This window comes from Oncorhynchus clarkii, chromosome 23, assembly GCF_045791955.1.
Source record: "Oncorhynchus clarkii lewisi isolate Uvic-CL-2024 chromosome 23, UVic_Ocla_1.0, whole genome shotgun sequence".
Lineage (NCBI taxonomy): Eukaryota > Metazoa > Chordata > Actinopteri > Salmoniformes > Salmonidae > Oncorhynchus > Oncorhynchus clarkii.
The window spans coordinates 50902894-50925483 of record NC_092169.1 but is presented as its reverse complement, the minus strand read 5'-3'; the positions used below and the strand labels follow the sequence as shown (position 1 = coordinate 50925483).

At 48.1% G+C, this 22590-nt stretch overlaps 1 protein-coding gene across 2 annotated transcripts in view; it reads left to right on the top strand.

The window, feature by feature from the left end:
- Nucleotides 1–22590, top strand: part of LOC139381914 (collagen alpha-1(XIX) chain-like) — a 244516-nt gene that overhangs the window by 155734 nt on the left and 66192 nt on the right. For both annotated transcript variants that reach the window (XM_071125772.1, XM_071125773.1), the window contains 6 exons: nucleotides 1623–1676; nucleotides 2842–2895; nucleotides 3632–3712; nucleotides 18241–18285; nucleotides 19819–19896; nucleotides 20625–20660. In XM_071125772.1, coding sequence (XP_070981873.1) covers nucleotides 1623–1676; nucleotides 2842–2895; nucleotides 3632–3712; nucleotides 18241–18285; nucleotides 19819–19896; nucleotides 20625–20660 — 348 coding nt within the window. The remainder of the gene's footprint in view (nucleotides 1–1622; nucleotides 1677–2841; nucleotides 2896–3631; nucleotides 3713–18240; nucleotides 18286–19818; nucleotides 19897–20624; nucleotides 20661–22590) is intronic.

The window sequence follows — 22590 nt, the reverse complement described above, 5'->3', positions numbered from 1 at the left end:
GTCTTTATCACCAGAGAACAAAGAGTCTTTATCACCAGAGAACAAATAGTCTCTATCACCAGAGAACAAATAGTCTTTATCACCAGAGAACAAATAGTCTTTATTCACCAGAGAACAAAGAGTCTCTATCACCAGAGAACAAAGAGTCTCTATCACCAGAGAACAAAGAGTCTCTATCACCAGAGAACAAAGAGTCTTTATCACCAGAGAACAAATAGTCTCTATCACCAGAGAACAAAGAGTCTCTATCACCAGAGAACAAAGAGTCTCTATCACCAGAGAACAAAGAGTCTCTATCACCAGAGAACAAAGAGTCTCTATCACCAGAGAACAAAGAGTCTCTATCACCTAACAATACCCAACAACACAAGCTGTATGATCCTCTGCCATTGTACTTATTGGTACAATAGTATGAGACTGTTCGGATTGACACAGGAAACATAATTTATTACATTGTGTACCAAGTACTCAGATACCCTAGATCACCTTTAGTGCACCTGTAGTTGGTTTAGGTTCTAGTTCAAGTTCCCTGAGCAGCTAGTGGTGATGCAACTCACCCCAGGAACTAGAACTAGGTCGATATGGCATGACAAGTGCTTAATTACCTCAGGTCAAACGTTTGAGCAATTTATATTGGTCTACAGAGAGAAATGACTATCTTAAACTCTATGGACTCTTGGAAGACTAGCCCTTGGGGATTCAAATCCTGATAAAATTCTTATCAAACAGTACGACTAATCAAACGTTTGAGGCTGGGCCACCTGTTGACTGTAAGTGGAAGTGGGTCGTTCAATGTAGCTACTATAGAACACTTGAATAGCTCCTGTTTTCCTCTACTGCCCTCTGATACCTAAAGAGGATGGTCAAGCTCCCAAACCAGACAGATTGCTGCAATTCTCACAGCAGGTCAAACACCAAAAGATTGCTGCAATCTTCTTTCTTCCCCTACAGTTTGTCCCCTACAGTCTGGTATTTGGGAAATGGTTCATTGGTCTTTTCAATTCTTGATATTTACCCATTTGATTCTTGACAGATATAACTTCTAAATGCCTTTTGAGCTTGACACAACTGTCGAATCCCAGACTATAAATTTAAAATAAAATAAAACTGCTGGATGTCCTGAAGGGTATTCTACAAAGTAGGATCAAGGAGTTAGCCAGTAAATATCCCCAAATAACCTTATTTTTTAAGAAAGGTAAGCTTGAAATGGGCTTGGTCTAATTGACTGAACAACCAAAAACACATATACGTTTAGCTTTCTTAATGAACCAGAAAATCAACAGTTATTTCTGGTTATTTATCAAAGTTAGCTGGTTAACTAATTAAACCTACTTTGTAATATATCCCTCTGGTGTCTAGTAGCTAGCTACAGTCTACACAGTTCCAACACCTCCGAGATGTCTTCTTCTTAGCATCCAACTTCCAACCCCTTTGGCGACCAGAAAGGCCTCCAGAACAACATGTCTTTACTGGGGTGGCAGCTCAGGAATACAACTCTCTGAATCAGAGAGTGATTGCTGGGGCTGCCTGCAGTTAGCCAGACAGGCAGGTCACCATGGGCCAAGCTGTGATTACTAGAAGAAGGGATATTAGACTCTAACACTTCTCTGACTGTTTTCCAGGGTAAAGAAGGTCCTCGTGGACTCATCGGACTCCCAGGGATTGCAGGAGAGACGGTGAGTAAAAGACATGTTACTTCAAATACATATATTAATTAAGTACCGTTTGAACCAGGGGTGTGGTCAAAGACATGTTACTTCAAATACATATATTAAGTACAGTTTGAACCAGGGGTGTGGTCAAAGACATGTTACTTCAAATACATATATTAAGTACCGTTTGAACCAGGGGTGTGGTCAAAGACATGTTACTTCAAATACATATATTAATTAAGTATCGTTTGAACCAAGGGGTGTGGTCAAAGACATGTTACTTAAAATACATATATTAATTAAGTACCGTTTGAACCAGGGGTGTGGTCAAAGACATGTTACTTCAAATACATATATTAAGTACCGTTTGAACCAGGGGTGTGGTCAAAGACATGTTACTTAAAATACATATATTAAGTACCGTTTGAACCAGGGGTGTGGTCAAAGACATGTTACTTAAAATACATATATTAAGTACCGTTTGAACCAGGGGTGTGGTCAATTCTAGTTCAATTATGGAAGACATATTTAGTTCCTGAGTTGAAATGGAATTGGTTCCTGAGTTGAAATGGAATTGGTTCCTGAGTTGAAATGGAATTGACCCCATCCCTCCTGAAAGAACAATCTCATCTTCCTCCTTCTCTCATGTCTCACTGTTCCCCCAACAACACCTACCAAAGGACAATAAGGAAACACATAGATAAACCTCTGAGGTGAGACAGAGAGAAAGTAAGTGAGAGAAGAAGAGAGCGGGGGGGGGGGGGGGAAGTCTTGAATTGTTACACAGACGATCAGTAATTCAATTTGAGAATGAATTAGTGGGTAGAGGCAGATCGGAACGTTTTACGTTATGAGGGAGCAGAGGCAGGCATGGTCCCCAATCTGTTGCTGCACCTGCTGTACCTATAATGAGTATCTGTCTTTATTCAGAAGCAGGAGAGGGAAAGAGAGGCATTTCATCCTGGAAAAGGGAAAGGGTGTTGAAACATGGTGGGCCCGCTGATGCGGAGAGGAGGAGAGAGATAAATGTGTCTGTATGGTAATGGGAGGTTGGGCGTGTGTGTTGAGGGGGCAGTAGTTGTGCGTGTTTGTGTACCTGTTCACATCTATGTGTGTGTGTGTGTGTGTGTGTGTGTGTGTGTGAAGACCTGGTTGACAGATGTGTCTCTGTTCTGTCCTCCGTTTCTAGGGATCGTCGGGGGACCAGGGATCACCTGGTAGAGACGGTCTGAAAGGAAACAAGGTAGAGCTTCAAATCAAGTCTTACACCTTTAAGAACAGACCTGCAGGCAGACATTAGACAGATGTTTCACCATCACCGTAGAGGATGATGCACGACTACCAGATTGGATAGCCACTACCTTCCTGTTTTAAGGGGTTATACTGGGGTATAGCCTGTATTAAGTGGTTATACTGGGGTATAGCCTGTATTAAGTGGTTATACTGGGGTATAGTCTGTATTAAGTGGTTATACTGGGGTATAGCCTGTATTAAGAGGTTATACTGGTGTATAGTCCTGTATTAAGTGGTCATACTGGGGTATAGTCTGTATTAAGTGGTTATACTGGGGTATAGTCTGTATTAAGTGGTCATACATACTGGTGTATAGTCTTGTAGACTGTGCATGGTGAGCTCAGCTCTATCGTGGCCTATACACACACACCCATCTCTGACAGGGCTGCATGCTACAGACAGACACAAGTGGTTAGGCATCTTTTACAAGGCTGCATGCTACAGACAGACACAAGTGGTTAGGCATCTCTTACAAGGCTGTATGCTACAGTTTATAAGTTTATAGTTTCCTCCACGCACACAAACACGCTGTGGACTAATGAAAAAAATACAATAATATTGTTTTGGGGTGTAATTTCCTAATTAACCCCTGTTGTTGTGTGAAATGATTCCAGTAGGGTGACAGATATCCTCCCCCCCCACCTACTGTACTGTAGAGATGACTGTCTGTCTATCTCTCTCCCTAGGGGGACTCTGGAGATGTGATGGGACCCCAGGGCCTGCCTGGACCCAAGGGAGAGCCTGGAGAGCCAGTAGCTGAACATCTGGTGAGTTTGCTGAGAGCTCATAGGGCTCCAGTCAAAGTAGTGCACTACAGTATGGAATAGGGAAGCAGACAGACACTGTTATCACTATCTGATCTGACCTTATTGGCTTGTTTTGGCCTTATCCACACACACACACACACACACACACACACACACACACACACACACACACACACACACACACACACACACACACACACACACACACACACACAGTAGATTGGTATATCACTTTGGAATTCAGTGCATGGTAATCAGTCATCACTGGACACCTGATCTCACAAGCACACACACACACACACACACACACACACACACACACACACACACACACACACACACACACACACACACACACACACACACACACACACACACACACACACACCCACACACAGACACACATACACACAGAGTAGTAGATCAGCTAGAAACAGCTGCGACGACAGCAGCAAACATGTTGACTGAGAGGCGTGCCTGTCGTAGCACAGCCCTGACATCATGCAGATGCAGTGCTAGTAAGTAATCCAGCATTCAGTGACACCAGCCACGGTAATGGCCTCTCCACCTCCGTTCTGAGGCTTAAAGCTGTCAGCAGACTACTTTGTGGATCCGGCTTTACATTTAGAAGTGTTCATTACATGCAGGGAACTACCAAAATGAAGGAAACGCCAACATAAAGAGTCTTAATAGGGTGTTGGGCCACCATGAGCCAGAACAGCTTTAATGTGCCTTGGCATCGTGTCGGAAATTCTTTTGGAGGATCCCGCAACATTCTTCCACCAGAAATTCCATCATTTGGTGTTTTGATGAAGTTGGTGGGAAACAATGTCTCAGGTGTCGCTCCAGAATCTCCTATACGTGTTCATTTGGGTTGAGGTCTGGTTACTGACACACACACACACACTTTAAAAATTGCTCCTTTGAATTTTGAATTTCTAGCCATGGTAGCCAAAATAATGGGCAACTGGGCATTTTTATACATGACCCTAACCATGATGGGATGTTAATTGCCTAATTAACAACGCCTGAACAACACCTGTGTGGAAGCACCCACTAATTTACTCAACTGTTACCTTTATTTGTTCCATTATACAGCACCTGCAGTACCAGCTAGTTACCTGTACAGACACAGCACCTGCAGTACCAGCTAGTTACCTGTACAGACACAGCACCTGCAGTACCAGCTAGTTACCTGTACAGACACAGCACCTGCAGTACGAGCTAGTAGCAGACCTTAACAGTCAAGATGTGTTGGTTGACTTGACTGTGTTTCAGACCTGGGTTCAAATACTATTTGAAATCATTCACATTTTTAGAGAGTTTGCTCCAGCCTACCTCGATTGCCACATGGGTGGGGTTATCATATTGGAACTATTCTATTGGGTCCATTAAGCAGAGCATGCTCAGTCAAGCACAAAGTAAGTATTTTCAATATGAGTTAAAAAAAATAATTGAACCCAGGTTTTCTGCGTTTTGCATGGTGCAAGCCCAAGCAGTGATGGCAGATATCAGCTAGCAGTATAGGTATGAGTTCTGAATGGCACCCTGTTCCCTAAAGCTGTTCCAAAGCCCTGGTCAAAAGTAGTGCACTATGTAGGGAATAGGGTGCCAGCTCTCAGGTTAGGCTAGGGCAATAATGTTTGTTTCTACATGGAAGGTGCTAAACTGAACATTAAGCATGACAGTGGAACTACTCATTAGGTCGGAGCGCACACAAACACACACACACATTAAGAGCTAATGTGCTCGGTAGAGCAGAGTAATAAGAGAGATGTTTGAATGTTAATGGTGTCAGGGAGAGGAATGTCTCTAAGAAAGTGAGTAGGTAAACAAGTGTGGAGGAGGGCAGGATGGAGGGATATAGAGAGGGAAGGATGGAGGGATGTAGAGAGGGAAGGATGGAGGGATATAGAGAGGGAAGGATGGAGGGATGTAGAGAGGGAAGGATGGAGGGATGTAGAGAGGGAAGGATGGAGGGATACAGAGGGAAGGATGGAGGGATATAGAGAGGGAAGGATGGAGGGATACAGAGAGGGAAGGATGGAGGGATGTAGAGAGGGAAGGATGGAGGGATACAGAGGGAAGGATGGAGGGATATAGAGAGGGAAGGATGGAGGGATACAGAGAGGGAAGGATGGAGGGATATAGAGAGGGAAGGATGGAGGGATATAGAGAGGGATGGAGGGATGTAGAGAAGGAAGGATGGAGGGATACAGAGGGAAGGATGGAGGGATGTAGAGAGGGAAGGATGGAGGGATGTAGAGAAGGAAGGATGGAGGGATGTAGAGAGGGAAGGATGGAGGGATACAGAGAAGGGAAGGGTGGAGGGATACAGAGAAGGAAGGATGGAGGGATGTAGAGAAGGAAGGATGGAGGGATGTAGAGAGGGAAGGATGGAGGGATGTAGAGAGGGAAGGATGGAGGGATGTAGAGAGGGAAGGATGGAGGGATACAGAGGGAAGCATGGAGGGATATAGAGAGGGAAGGATGGAGGGATGTAGAGAGGGAAGGATGGAGGGATACAGAGGGAAGGATGGAGGGATATAGAGAGGGAAGGATGGAGGGATACAGAGAGGGAAGGATGGAGGGATGTAGAGAGGGAAGGATGGAGGGATACAGAGGGAAGGATGGAGGGATATAGAGAGGGAAGGATGGAGGGATACAGAGAGGGAAGGATGGAGGGATATAGAGAGGGAAGGATGGAGGGATATAGAGAGGGAAGGATGGAGGGATGTAGAGAAGGAAGGATGGAGGGATGTAGAGAGAGAAGGATGGAGGGATGTAGAGAGGGAAGGATGGAGGGATGTAGAGAAGGAAGGATGTAGGGATGTAGAGAGGGAAGGATGGAGGGATACAGAGAGGGAAGGATGGAGGGATGTGGAGAGGGAAGGATGGAGGGATACAGAGAGGGAAGGATGGAGGGATGTAGAGAGGGAAGGATGGAGGGATGTAGAGAGGGAAGGATGGAGGGATACAGAGAGGGAAGGATGGAGGGATATAGAGAGGGAAGGATGGAGGGATATAGAGAGGGAAGGATGGAGGGATGTAGAGAAGGAAGGATGGAGGGATACAGAGGGAAGGATGGAGGGATGTAGAGAGGGAAGGATGGAGGGATGTAGAGAAGGAAGGATGGAGGGATACAGAGGGAAGGATGGAGGGATATAGAGAGGGAAGGATGGAGGGATATAGAGAAGGAAGGATGGAGGGATACAGAGGGAAGGATGGAGGGATACAGAGAGGGAAGGATGGAGGGATGTATAGAAGGAAGGATGGAGGGATACAGAGGGAAGGATGGAGGGATACAGAGAGGGAAGGATGGAGGGATGTAGAGAAGGAAGGATGGAGGGATACAGAGGGAAGGATGGAGGGATACAGAGAGGGAAGGATGGAGGGATGTAGAGAGGTGAAGGATGGAGGGATATAGAGGGAAGGGTGGAGGGATGTAGAGAGGGAAGGATGGAGGGATACAGAGAGGGAAGGATGGAGGGATGTAGAGAGGGAAGGATGGAGGGATGTAGAGAGGGAAGGGTGGAGGGATGTAGAGAGGGAAGGATGGAGGGATACAGAGAGGGAAGGATGGAGGGATGTAGAGAGGGAAGGATGGAGGGATGTAGAGAGGGGAGGATGGAGGGATGTATAGAGGGAAGGATGGAGGGATGTAGAGAGGGAAGGATGGAGGGATACAGAGAGGGAAGGATGGAGGGATACAGAGGGAAGCATGGAGGGATATAGAGAGGGAAGGATGGAGGGATGTAGAGAGGGAAGGATGGAGGGATACAGAGGGAAGGATGGAGGGATATAGAGAGGGAAGGATGGAGGGATACAGAGAGGGAAGGATGGAGGGATGTAGAGAGGGAAGGATGGAGGGATACAGAGGGAAGGATGGAGGGATATAGAGAGGGAAGGATGGAGGGATACAGAGAGGGAAGGATGGAGGGATATAGAGAGGGAAGGATGGAGGGATATAGAGAGGGAAGGATGGAGGGATGTAGAGAGGGAAGGATGGAGGGATACAGAGAAGGAAGGATGGAGGGATGTAGAGAGGGAAGGATGGAGGGATGTAGAGAGGGAAGGATGGAGGGATACAGAGTGGGAAGGATGGAGGGATACAGAGAGGGAAGGATGGAGGGATATAGAGAGGGAAGGATGGAGGGATATAGAGAGGGAAGGATGGAGGGATGTAGAGAAGGAAGGATGGAGGGATACAGAGGGAAGGATGGAGGGATGTAGAGAGGGAAGGATGGAGGGATGTAGAGAGGGAAGGATGGAGGGATGTAGAGAAGGAAGGATGGAGGGATGTAGAGAGGGAAGGATGGAGGGATATAGAGAGGGAAGGATGGAGGGATGTAGAGAAGGAAGGATCGAGGGATGTAGAGAGGGAAGGATGGAGGGATATAGAGAGGGAAGGATGGAGGGATGTAGAGAGGGAAGGATGGAGGGATACAGAGGGAAGGATGGAGGGATACAGAGAGGGAAGGATGGAGGGATGTAGAGAAGGAAGGATGGAGGGATACAGAGGGAAGGATGGAGGGATACAGAGAGGGAAGGATGGAGGGATGTAGAGAGGGAAGGATGGAGGGATGTAGAGAGAAGGATGGAGGGATATAGAGGGAAGGATGGAGGGATGTAGAGAGGGAAGGATGGAGGGATGTAGAGAGGGAAGGATGGAGGGATATAGAGGGAAGGGTGGAGGGATGTAGAGGGAAGGATGGAGGGATACAGAGAGGAAAGGATGGAGGGATGTAGAGAGGGAAGGATGGAGGGATGTAGAGAGGGAAGGATGGAGGGATGTATAGAGGGAAGGATGGAGGGATGTAGAGAGGGAAGGATGGAGGGATACAGAGAGGAAAGGATGGAGGGATATAGAGATGGAAGGATGGAGGGATGCAGAGAGGGAAGGATGGAGGGATGCAGAGAGGGAAGGATGGAGGGATGCAGAGAGGGAAGGATGGAGGGATATAGAGAGGGAAGGATGGAGGGATGTAGAGAGGGAAGGATGGAGGGATACAGAGAAGGGAAGGGTGGAGGGATGTAGAGAGGGAAGGATGGAGGGATATAGAGAGGGAAGGATGGAGGGATACAGAGAGCGAAGGATGGAGGGATGTAGAGAGGGAAGGATGGAGGGATATAGAGAGGGAAGGATGGAGGGATACAGAGAGCGAAGGATGGAGGGATGTAGAGAGGGAAGGATAGAGGGATACAGAGAGGGAAGGATGGAGGGATGTAGAGAGGGAAGGATGGAGGGATACAGAGGGAAGCATGGAGGGATATAGAGAGTGAAGGATGGAGGGATGTAGAGAGGGAAGGATGGAGGGATACAGAGGGAAGGATGGAGGGATATCGAGAGGGAAGGATGGAGGGATACAGAGAGGGAAGGATGGAGGGATGTAGAGAGGGAAGGATGGAGGGATACAGAGGGAAGGATGGAGGGATATAGAGAGGGAAGGATGGAGGGATACAGAGAGGGAAGGATGGAGGGATATAGAGAGGGAAGGATGGAGGGATGTAGAGACTGAAAGATGGAGGGATGTAGAGAGAGAAGGATGGAGGGATGTAGAGAGGGAAGGATGGAGGGATGTAGAGAAGGAAGGATGGAGGGATGTAGAGAGGGAAGGATGGAGGGATACAGAGAGGGAAGGATGGAGGGATGTAGAGAGGGAAGGATGGAGGGATACAGAGAGGGAAGGATGGAGGGATACAGAGAGGGAAGGATGGAGGGATGAAGAGAGGGAAGGATGGAGGGATGTAGAGAGGGAAGGATGGAGGGATACAGAGAGGGAAGGATGGAGGGATACAGAGAGGGAAGGATGGAGGGATATAGAGAGGGAAGGATGGAGGGATATAGAGAGGGAAGGATGGAGGGATGTAGAGAAGGAAGGATGGAGGGATACAGAGGGAAGGATGGAGGGATGTAGAGAGGGAAGGATGGAGGGATGTAGAGAGGGAAGGATGGAGGGATATAGAGAGGGAAGGATGGAGGGATGTAGAGAGGGAAGGATGGAGGGATACAGAGGGAAGGATGGAGGGATGTAGAGAGGGAAGGATGGAGGGATGTAGAGAGGGAAGGATGGAGGGATGTAGAGAGGGAAGGATGGAGGGATGTAGAGAGGGAAGGATGGAGGGATGTAGAGAGGGAAGGATGGAGGGATACAGAGAGGGAAGGATGGAGGGATATAGAGATGGAGGGATGCAGAGAGGGAAGGATGGAGGGATGCAGAGAGGGAAGGATGGAGGGATGCAGAGAGGGAAGGATGGAGGGATATAGAGAGGGAAGGATGGAGGGATGTAGAGAGGGAAGGATGGAGGGATACAGAGAAGGGAAGGGTGGAGGGATGTAGAGAGGGAAGGATGGAGGGATATAGAGAGGGAAGGATGGAGGGATACAGAGAGCGAAGGATGGAGGGATCTCGAGAGGGAAGGATGGAGGGATATAGAGAGGGAAGGATGGAGGGATACAGAGAGCGAAGGATGGAGGGATGTAGAGAGGGAAGGATAGAGGGATACAGAGAGGGAAGGATGGAGGGATACAGAGGGAAGGATGGAGGGATATAGAGAGGGAAGGATGGAGGGATACAGAGGGAAGGATGGAGGGATATAGAGAGGGAAGGATGGAGGGATACAGAGACGGAAGGATGGAGGGATATAGAGAGGGAAGGATGGAGGGATATAGAGAGGGAAGGATGGAGGGATGTAGAGAAGGAAGGATGGAGGGATGTAGAGAGAGAAGGGTGGAGGGATGTAGAGAGGGAAGGATGGAGGGATGTAGAGAAGGAAGGATGGAGGGATGTAGAGAGGGAAGGATGGAGGGATACAGAGAGGGAAGGATGGAGGGATGTAGAGAGGGAAGGATGGAGGGATACAGAAAGGGAAGGATGGAGGGATGTAGAGAGGGAAGGATGGAGGGATGTAGAGAGGGAAGGATGGAGGGATACAGAGAGGGAAGGATGGAGGGATACAGAGAGGGAAGGATGGAGGGATATAGAGAGGGAAGGATGGAGGGATATAGAGAGGGAAGGATGGAGGGATGTAGAGAAGGAAGGATGGAGGGATACAGAGGGAAGGATGGAGGGATGTAGAGAGGGAAGGATGGAGGGATGTAGAGATGGAAGGATGGAGGGATGTAGAGAGGGAAGGATGGAGGGATATAGAGAGGGAAGGATGGAGGGATGTAGAGAAGGAAGGATGGAGGGATACAGAGGGAAGGATGGAGGGATGTAGAGAGGGAAGGATGGAGGGATGTAGAGAAGGAAGGATGGAGGGATACAGAGGGAAGGATGGAGGGATATAGAGAGGGAAGGATGGAGGGATGTAGAGAAGGAAGGATGGAGGGATACAGAGGGAAGGATGGAGGGATACAGAGAGGGAAGGATGGAGGGATGTATAGAAGGAAGGATGGAGGGATACAGAGGGAAGGATGGAGCGATACAGAGAGGGAAGGATGGAGGGATGTATAGAAGGAAGGATGGAGGGATACAGAGGGAAGGATGGAGGGATACAGAGAGGGAAGGATGGAGGGATGTAGAGAGGGAAGGATGGAGGTATACAGAGGGATGGATGGAGGGATACAGAGAGGGAAGGATGGAGGGATGTAGAGAAGGAAGGATGGAGGGATACAGAGGGAAGGATGGAGGGATACAGAGAGGGAAGGATGGAGGGATGTAGAGAGGGAAGGATGGAGGGATACAGAGAGAAGGATGGAGGGATATAGAGGGAAGGATGGAGGGATGTAGAGAGGGAAGGATGGAGGGATGTAGAGAGGGAAGGATGGAGGGATATAGAGGGAAGGGTGGAGGGATGTAGAGAGGGAAGGATGGAGGGATACAGAGAGGGAAGGATGGACGGATGTAGAGAGGGAAGGATGGAGGGATGTAGAGAGGGAAGGATGGAGGGATGTAGAGAGGGAAGGATGGAGGGATGTAGAGAGGGAAGGATGGAGGGATACAGAGAGGGAAGGATGGAGGGATATAGAGATGGAAGGATGGAGGGATGCAGAGAGGGAAGGATGGAGGGATGCAGAGAGGGAAGGATGGAGGGATGCAGAGAGGGAAGGATGGAGGGATATAGAGAGGGAAGGATGGAGGGATACAGAGAAGGGAAGGGTGGAGGGATGTAGAGAGGGAAGGATGGAGGGATATAGAGATGGAAGGATGGAGGGATGCAGAGAGGGAAGGATGGAGGGATGCAGAGAGGGAAGGATGGAGGGATGCAGAGAGGGAAGGATGGAGGGATATAGAGAGGGAAGGATGGAGGGATGTAGAGAGGGAAGGATGGAGGGATACAGAGAAGGGAAGGGTGGAGGGATGTAGAGAGGGAAGGATGGAGGGATATAGAGAGGGAAGGATGGAGGGATACAGAGAGCGAAGGATGGAGGGATGTAGAGAGGGAAGGATGGAGGGATATAGAGAGGGAAGGATGGAGGGATACAGAGAGCGAAGGATGGAGGGATGTAGAGAGGGAAGGATAGAGGGATACAGAGAGGGAAGGATGGAGGGATGTAGAGAGGGAAGGATGGAGGGCTACAGAGGGAAGCATGGAGGGATATAGAGAGGGAAGGATGGAGGGATGTAGAGAGGGAAGGATGGAGGGATACAGAGGGAAGGATGGAGGGATATAGAGAGGGAAGGATGGAGGGATACAGAGAGGGAAGGATGGAGGGATGTAGAGAGGGAAGGATGGAGGGATACAGAGGGAAGGATGGAGGGATATAGAGAGGGAAGGATGGAGGGATACAGAGAGGGAAGGATGGAGGGATATAGAGAGGGAAGGATGGAGGGATATAGAGAGGGAAGGATGGAGGGATGTAGAGACTGAAGGATGGAGGGATGTAGAGAGAGAAGGATGGAGGGATGTAGAGAGGGAAGGATGGAGGGATGTAGAGAAGGAAGGATGGAGGGATGTAGAGAGGGAAGGATGGAGGGATACAGAGAGGGAAGGATGGAGGGATGTAGAGAGGGAAGGATGGAGGGATACAGAGAGGGAAGGATGGAGGGATGTAGAGAGGGAAGGATGGAGGGATGTAGAGAGGGAAGGATGGAGGGATACAGAGAGGGAAGGATGGAGGGATACAGAGAGGGAAGTATGGAGGGATATAGAGAGGGAAGGATGGAGGGATATAGAGAGGGAAGGATGGAGGGATGTAGAGAAGGAAGGATGGAGGGATGTAGAGAGGGAAGGATGGAGGGATGTAGAGAAGGAAGGATGGAGGGATGTAGAGAGGGAAGGATGGAGGGATATAGAGAGGGAAGGATGGAGGGATGTAGAGAAGGAAGGATGGAGGGATACAGAGGGAAGGATGGAGGGATGTAGAGAGGGAAGGATGGAGGGATGTAGAGAGGGAAGGATGGAGGGATGTAGAGAGGGAAGGATGGAGGGATGTAGAGAGGGAAGGATGGAGGGATGTAGAGAGGGAAGGAAGGAGGGATACAGAGAGGGAAGGATGGAGGGATATAGAGATGGAGGGATGCAGAGAGGGAAGGATGGAGGGATGCAGAGAGGGAAGGATGGAGGGATGCAGAGAGGGAAGGATGGAGGGATATAGAGAGGGAAGGATGGAGGGATGTAGAGAGGGAAGGATGGAGGGATACAGAGAAGGGAAGGGTGGAGGGATGTAGAGAGGGAAGGATGGAGGGATATAGAGAGGGAAGGATGGAGGGATACAGAGAGCGAAGGATGGAGGGATGTAGAGAGGGAAGGATGGAGGGATATAGAGAGGGAAGGATGGAGGGATACAGAGAGCGAAGGATGGAGGGATGTAGAGAGGGAAGGATAGAGGGATACAGAGAGTGAAGGATGGAGGGATACAGAGGGAAGGATGAAGGGATATAGAGAGGGAAGGATGGAGGGATACAGAGGGAAGGATGGAGGGATATAGAGAGGGAAGGATGGAGGGATACAGAGACGGAAGGATGGAGGGATATAGAGAGGGAAGGATGGAGGGATATAGAGAGGGAAGGATGGAGGGATGTAGAGAAGGAAGGATGGAGGGATGTAGAGAGAGAAGGATGGAGGGATGTAGAGAGGGAAGGATGGAGGGATGTAGAGAAGGAAGGATGGAGGGATGTAGAGAGGGAAGGATGGAGGGATACAGAGAGGGAAGGATGGAGGGATGTAGAGAGGGAAGGATGGAGGGATACAGAGAGGGAAGGATGGAGGGATGTAGAGAGGGAAGGATGGAGGGATGTAGAGAGGGAAGGATGGAGGGATACAGAGAGGGAAGGATGGAGGGATACAGAGAGGGAAGGATGGAGGGATATAGAGAGGGAAGGATGGAGGGATATAGAGAGGGAAGGATGGAGGGATGTAGAGAAGGAAGGATGGAGGGATACAGAGGGAAGGATGGAGGGATGTAGAGAAGGAAGGATGGAGGGATACAGAGGGAAGGATGGAGGGATGTAGAGAGGGAAGGATGGAGGGATGTAGAGAAGGAAGGATGGAGGGATACAGAGGGAAGGATGGAGGGATATAGAGAGGGAAGGATGGAGGGATATAGAGAAGGAAGGATGGAGGGATACAGAGGGAAGGATGGAGGGATACAGAGGGAAGGATGGAGGGATATAGAGAGGGAAGGATGGAGGGATGTAGAGAAGGAAGGATGGAGGGATACAGAGGGAAGGATGGAGGGATACAGAGAGGGAAGGATGGAGGGATGTATAGAAGGAAGGATGGAAGGATACAGAGGGAAGGATGGAGGGATACAGAGAGGGAAGGATGGAGGGATGTATAGAAGGAAGGATGGAGGGATACAGAGGGAAGGATGGAGGGATACAGAGAGGGAAGGATGGAGGGATGTAGAGAGGGAAGGATGGAGGGATACAGAGGGAAGGATGGAGGGATACAGAGAGGGAAGGATGGAGGGATGTAGAGAAGGAAGGATGGAGGGATACAGAGGGAAGGATGGAGGGATACAGAGAGGGAAGGATGGAGGGATGTAGAGAGGGAAGGATGGAGGGATACAGAGAGAAGGATGGAGGGATATAGAGGGAAGGATGGAGGGATGTAGAGAGGGAAGGATGGAGGGATGTAGAGAGGGAAGGATGGAGGGATATAGAGGGAAGGGTGGAGGGATGTAGAGAGGGAAGGATGGAGGGATACAGAGAGGGAAGGATGGACGGATGTAGAGAGGGAAGGATGGAGGGATGTAGAGAGGGAAGGATGGAGGGATGTAGAGAGGGAAGGATGGAGGGATGTAGAGAGGGAAGGATGGAGGGATACAGAGAGGGAAGGATGGAGGGATATAGAGATGGAAGGATGGAGGGATGCAGAGAGGGAAGGATGGAGGGATGCAGAGAGGGAAGGATGGAGGGATGCAGAGAGGGAAGGATGGAGGATTATAGAGAGGGAAGGATGGAGGGATGTAGAGAGGGAAGGATGGAGGGATACAGAGAAGGGAAGGGTGGAGGGATGTAGAGAGGGAAGGATGGAGGGATATAGAGAGGGAAGGATGGAGGGATACAGAGAGCGAAGGATGGAGGGATGTAGAGAGGGAAGGATGGAGGGATATAGAGAGGGAAGGATGGAGGGATACAGAGAGCGAAGGATGGAGGGATGTAGAGAGGGAAGGATAGAGGGATACAGAGAGGGAAGGATGGAGGGATGTAGAAGGGGGATGGAACCTGCCTTCACTGTGTTTTGCTGGTGACCAGCCTTCACTGTGTTTTCATGGTACCTTCACTGTGTTTTCATGATGCCTTCACTGTGTTTTCATGATGCCTTCACTGTGTTTTCATGATGCCTTCACTGTGTTTGCTGGTGACCAGCCTTCACTGTGTTTTCTCGGTGCCTTCACTGTGTTTTCATGGTGCCTTCACTGTGTTTTCATGGTGCCTTCACTGTGTTTTAATGGTGCCTTCACTGTGTTTTCATGGTGCCTTCACTGTGTTTGCTGGTGACCAGCCTTCACTGTGTTTTCATGGTGCCTTCACTGTGTTTTCATGGTGCCTTCACTGTGTTTGCTGGTGACCAGCCTTTGCTGTGTTTTGGACTCATGCTGGCTTGCAAAGTGATGTTTGAATCCTATTGGAATCCAGGCAGAGTGGGGAAATCCAACAACTGGAAGTGTTCTTCACTCACAACAACATGGTTTCTGTCACGTTCTGACCATAGTTCTGTTATTTTATCTTTGTTTTAGTATGGTCAGGGCATGAGTTGGGTGGGCAGTCTATGTTTGTTTTTCTATGTTGGTTTTTGAGTTCGGCCTAGTATGGTTCTCAATCAGAGGCAGCTGTCAATTGTTGTCTCTGATTGAGAATCATACTTAGGTAGCCTGGGTTTCAGTTTTGGGTTGTGGGTGTTTGTCTTCCGTGTCAGTGTTTGTCGCCACACGGGACTGTTTCGTTCATTTCACGTTTATTGTTTTGTATTTCGTAGTGTTCAGTTTATGTTTTAAAATAAACATTATGGACACTTACCACACTGCGTTTTGGTCCTCCGATCCTTCTCGCTTCTCCTCCTCAGAGGGGGACGAGATCCCTTACAGTTTCAGAATGACTGGAAGGGTTAAACAGAAGAATAAATAACCATAAACTGGAACAACAGCTCAGTAATGGGTGCAATAAGTCCAACTAACAGATTGGATTAGTTTAGAAAAATGTATGTTATGTATCTTTGTGTAGCATAATATTAATTCATCCGTAAACACAACATTCCCAGCAGGGAACATTAGATGGCACAGTCTCAGTAGGAGGAGCCTAGTATGCTGATGTTTGTTGTTACTGCATTCATTGTTACTAACCAGTGTATTCTAAATAGTATTTTGTATGATTTGTACTACACAGTTTGCAGTTTAAGTAAGTAGTGGGCAAGCCAGATTTGGGACACGGCCTGTGAGTAGTTGAGGAGGGCAGTGATGGAGGGATAGTGGGAGGGGGGATGGATGGATGGATGGATGGATGGATGGATGGATGGATGGATGGATGGATGGATGGATGAGAGAGAGAGAGAGAGAGAGAGAGAGAGAGAGAGAGAGAGAGAGAGAGAGAGAGAAGAGAGAGAGAGAGAGAGAGAGAGAGAGAGAGAGAGAGAGAGAGAGAGAGAGAGAGAGAGAGAGAGAGAGAGAGAGAGAGAGGACATTTAAACCGTTCTTTATTGGCACATTTCAACTTATTTACATATTGAATTTAGTGCCAATTCAGATGACACACCACTACACCCTTGAGGAAGTAAAACCAGAGTAACAGGTTATTTGGGTTCGTCCAACTTTATTTTAATTTGTCCTCTGAACACTTCTTAAAATGTGGGGGAGCTTTATTTCAGAACTGCTGCATTAGCATGAAGCAACGTTTCAGATGGCTGATTTACATTGTGCAATGCAGGACTTAGTTGGAGCACTAATGCATGCTGAACACAGAAATCCATTTTCCATCAAGGGGGTGTACTGTAAATAATGCTTATCCCCGATCCCAATCAAGGTTGCGTCCAGAATGGCACCCTATTCCCTTTATAGTGCATCATTTTTGACCAGGACCCATGGGGCACTATATAGGGAATAGGGTGCTATTTGGGAGACATCCCTGGACTTCTGTGTGTGGCAGCAGCAGAGCATTATGGGTCTGACTTCACAACGTAGACGCTGTTAAAAGATGTTGTAGGAGAGTATTGAACACAAGGCTCGCGGTGAAATGAAGTGTTCCTGCTGTTTGCCCTGTGTAGATGGAGGTATATTCCCATTGAAGTCTCACACAGGCTGTAGCTGTGCTGCTGGGAGACACACTGTCTCGTTCTCAAAGTGAATTGCTGATGTGTGATTTGCAGTAGATTAATTGTTTGGCTTGTTTGAACTTTCCTACATGGATACTTTATTATTTAGTCCTACTTTACTATTTATCTCTAACTACATGTACATATCTACCTCAATGACCTCGTACCCCTGCACATCCACTCAGTACTGGTAGCCCTTGTATATAGACACGTTATCATTACTCAGTACTGGTGCCCATTCTATATAGACACGTTATCATGACTCAGTACTAGTACTCCTTGTAGACAGTATAGACACGTTATCATGACTCATTCTGTATCTATTATTACTTGTATTATTATGTGTTTAACTTTCTATTATTTCTCTATTGTCTTTATCTCTGTATTGTGGGGAAGGACCTGTATTTTTTCTACTGTTGGTCTACACCTGTTGTTTACAAAGCAGGGGACAAGTTACATTTGATTTGACTTAACAAAGGCTTTTTAACTGCAGCTACTTGGTCAGAGTGTCTTGATATATTTCACACGGTCTGTATCTGTATCTTACATGTTTAGCCTCCAATCTTTACATCATATCACATGTTATTTGTCACGTACACATGGTTAGCAGATGTCAATGCGAGCGTAGCGAAATGCTTATAAAATAAAATAAAAAACTAACAATGTAAGAAATAATACATTAAAAAACCAAAATACTGCACAGTTTCCTAAGGACCTGAAACGAGGCGACCATGTCTGTCGGCGCCATCTGATTATCAATGCTGACGTTATGCTGTATGATGTCTGGGATGTGGAACTCATTTAGTGTTTTCTTCTTTTTGCCTGGGCAGGGAGAGGGGATGACATCTGGACCCAGAGGATCACGAGGGCCAAAGGTAGAAAAACAACTCCTATGGTGGAGGAACAGGGCCAAAACAAGCTGTTCCCCCATGGTGGGGGAAGAGGGACAAAACAAGCTGTTCCCCCATGGTGGGGGAAGAGGGACAAAACAAGCTGTTCCCCCATGGTGGGGGAAGAGGGACAAAACAAGCTGTTCCCCCATGGTGGGGGAAGAGGGACAAAACAGGCTGTTCCCCCATGGTGGGGGAAGAGGGACAAAACAGGCTGGCAGCCCCCCATGGTGGGGGAAGAGGGACAAAACAGGCTGGCAGCCCCCCATGGTGGGGGAAGAGGGACAAAACAGGCTGGCAGCCCCCCATGGTGGGGGAAGAGGGACAAAACAGACAGGCAGACCCCCATGGTGGGGGAACAGGGGCAAAACAGACAGGCAGACCCCCATGGTGGGGGAAGAGGGACAAAACAGGCTGGCAGACCCCCATGGTGGGGGAAGAGGGACAAAACAGACAGGCAGCCCCCCATGGTGGGGGAAGAGGGACAAAACAGGCTGGCAGCCCCCCATGGTGGGGGAAGAGGGACAAAACAGGCTGGCAGCCCCCCATGGTGGGGGAAGAGGGACAAAACAGACAGGCAGACCCCCATGGTGGGGGAAGAGGGACAAAACAGACAGGCAGACCACCCAGGGTGGGGGAAGAGGGACAAAACAGACAGGCAGACCCCCATGGTGGGGGAACAGGGACAAAACAGACAGGCAGCCCCCCATGGTGGGGGAAGAGGGACAAAACAGACAGGCAGACCCCCCAGTGTTAACACAATCTGGATTTATTATTCTCTAGCTAGATGACGGATATTTCCTCTGGCTATGATGATCCACATTAGAAAACATCTGAAGGATGACTAGCTCTTCTAATACCTCACATCAACCCAGTTCATCCACTTGTGGCTCAGTTGGTAAGAGTGTGGCACTAGCAACGCCAAGGATGAGGGTTCAATTCCCACAATGATCACATACATGTACAAAAATCTCTGCAGTTACTGTAGTGTAAGTCTGCCAGGTGGCGTACATTATTCACTGATGTCAAGGATCTGAAACACAGGTCCTGTTAAAGCCAGGGAACTCTCCTTTTATTGAGCTGGGTCCCAAATGGCACCCTCTTACCTTTAACAGTCATCATAATGAGTTCCCTGTTCCCCCCTCTCCTCCCTTTAACAGTCATCATAATGAGTTCCCTGTTCCCCCCTCTCTTCCCTTTAACAGACATCATAATGAGTTCCCTGTTCCCCCCTCTCCTCCCTTTAACAGTCATCATAATGAGTTCCCTGTTCCCCCCTCTCTTCCCTTTAACAGTCATCATAATGAGTTCCCTGTTCCCCCCTCTCCTCCCTTTAACAGTCATCATAATGAGTTCCCTGTTCCCCCCTCTCCTCCCTTTAACAGTCATCATAATTAGTTCCCTGTTCCCACCTCTCTTCCCTTTAACAGTCATCAAAATGAGTTCCCTGTTCCCCCCTCTCTTCCCTTTAACAGTCATCATAATGAGTTCCCTGTTCCCCCCTCTCCTCCCTGTCAGGGTGAGCGTGGCGTCCCTGGTGTACCAGGAGACCTAGGGGAGAAAGGAGAGCCTGGTCTGGGCATTGAAGGACCTCCTGTGAGTACATGGCACTGGAACATTTCTCATTTTTCTCTTGTGCATACTTTATTGTCCGTTGACATTTTCACAAATAAATGTTTTGCTTTTCAAACCAATCCTCCAGAGAATCCCATCAGTTGCAAGCCCATCTCTCTAACCTGTAGTCTTCACTAAACCTTTCTGTTGGACACACACCTCTTCAGTTCAGTCATCTTCAGAATGGCTTGTGCATAGACTTATATATGATTTTATCCGGGTCAAAGGAATGATACAATAAAGACTACATTCAATGAACATTAATTCCCAGATTAGATTTACAAACATTGTGGACCTTCAGCATTACACTTCTTCACCATCTATCTATCCTCTGTGAGGCTGCTGCTGGTTTCAACTTCAAAAATGCCCGCTTGAGTTTTGCCCTTTGGTTTATTAAATAGTGAAATTCAGAGTTGTTGGAAACCAAGGGATCAATGGAACATAGCAAAGGATGGATGTTGAAACACAGTCCTTTACTGGATCTTGGACTGAACTGCTGTTGGTGTTAATAACAAGTTGGTTTGTCTGTCTCTGTGTGTGTGTGTGTGTGTGTGTGTGTGTGTGTGTGTGTGTGTGTGTGTGTGTGTGTGTGTGTGTGTGTGTGTGTGTGTGTGTGTGTGTGTGTGTGTGTGTGTGTGTGTGTGTGTGCTGAAGGGCTGAAGGTGTGGTGTGGTGTTGTTGTAAACAAGCTGTGTGATGTGTTCTTATAGGGCCCCATGGGACAGAGAGGAGAGAGAGGATTTGAGGTATGTGGAAGAATATCTCCTGTCTAGACACACACACACACACACACATACACATACACACACACGCACGCACGCACACACACACACATCCATCTGATCCCTGTGATATTAGAATATGGAATAGCGTACAGTACATACAGTACCCTCCAGTAGTGTGCTCCTGGATGCTTAGATGAAACCTTAGTCTTCAGTATAAAGGTTGAGGATATCAAATCTGAAACAACAATTTAATTCCAATTATATTTAAAATTAATATGCCATATATTTTATAGGTTTAGGACTGGTGTTAGTCTCAACAGGACGGGTGTTAGTCTCAACAGGACTGGTGTTAGTCTCATTAGGACTGGTGTTAGTCTCATCAGGACTGGTGTTAGTCTCATCAGGACTGGTGTTAGTCTCATCAGGACTGGTGTTAGTCTCAACAGGACTGGTGTTAGTCTCATTAGGGCTGGGGTTAGTTTCAGGACTGGTGTTAGTCTCTACAGGACTGGTGTTAGTCTCATTAGGACTGGTGTTAGTCTCATCAGGACTGGTGCTAGTCTCATTAGGACTGGTGTTAGTCTCATTAGGACTGGTGTTAGTCTCATTAGGACTGGTGTTAGTCTCATCGGGACTGGTGTTAGTCTCTACAGGACTGGTGTTAGTTTCATCAGGACTGGTGTTAGTCTCATCAGGACTGGTGTTAGTCTCATCGGGACTGGTGTTAGTCTCATCGGGCCTGGTGTTAGTCTCTACAGGACTGGTGTTAGTCTTATCAGGACTGGTGTTAGTCTCATCAGGACTGGTGTTAGTCTCATCAGGACTGGTGTTAGTCTCATCAGGACTGGTGTTAGTCTCATCGGGACTGGTGTTAGTCTCTACAGGACTGGTGTTAGTCTCATCAGGACTGGTGTTAGTCTCATCAGGACTGGTGTTAGTCTCAACAGGACTGGAGTTAGTCTCATCAGGACTGGTGTTAGTTTCAGGACTGGTGTTAGTCTCATCAGGACTGGTGTTAGTCTCATCAGGACTGGTGTTAGTCTCAACAGGACTGGTGTTAGTCTCATCAGGACTGGTGTTAGTCTCAACAGGACTGGTGTTAGTCTCAACAGGACTGGTGTTAGTTTCAGGACTGGTGTTAGTCTCATCAGGACTGGTGTTAGTCTCAACAGGACTGGTGTTAGTTTCAGGACTGGTGTTAGTCTCAACAGGACTGGTGTTAGTCTCATCAGGACTGGTGTTAGTCTCATCAGGACTGGTGTTAGTCTCATCAGGACTGGTGTTAGTCTCAACAGGACTGGTGTTAGTCTCAACAGGACTGGTGTTAGTCTCAACAGGACTGGTGTTAGTCTCAACAGGACTGGTGTTAGTTTCAGGACTGGTGTTAGTCTCATCAGGACTAGTGTTAGTCTCATCAGGACTGGTGTTAGTCTCTACAGGACTAGTGTTGGTCTCATCAGGACTGGTGTTGGTCTCATCAGGACTGGTGTTAGTCTCTACAGGACTGGTGTTAGTCTCATCAGGACTGGTGTCAGTCTCAACAGGACTGGTGTTAGTCTCAACAGGACTGGTGTTAGTCTCATCAGGACTGGTGTTAGTTACAGGACTGGTGTCAGTCTCAACAGGACTGGTGTTAGTCTCATCAGGACTGGTGTTAGTTTCAGGACTGGTGTTAGTCTCATCAGGACTGGTGTCAGTCTCAACAGGACTGGTGTTAGTCTCATCAGGACTGGTGTTAGTTTCAGGACTGGTGTTAGTCTCATCAGGACTGGTGTTAGTTTCAGGACTGGTGTTAGTCTCATCAGGACTGGTGTTAGTCTCATCAGGACTGGTGTTAGTTTCAGGACTGGTGTTAGTTTCAACAGGTCTGGTGTCAGGCTCATCATAGTCTTAGTTGCATGTCATCTTTGTGAGGGTTGAGGATATACTGTATATTCTATTCCTAGGTTCA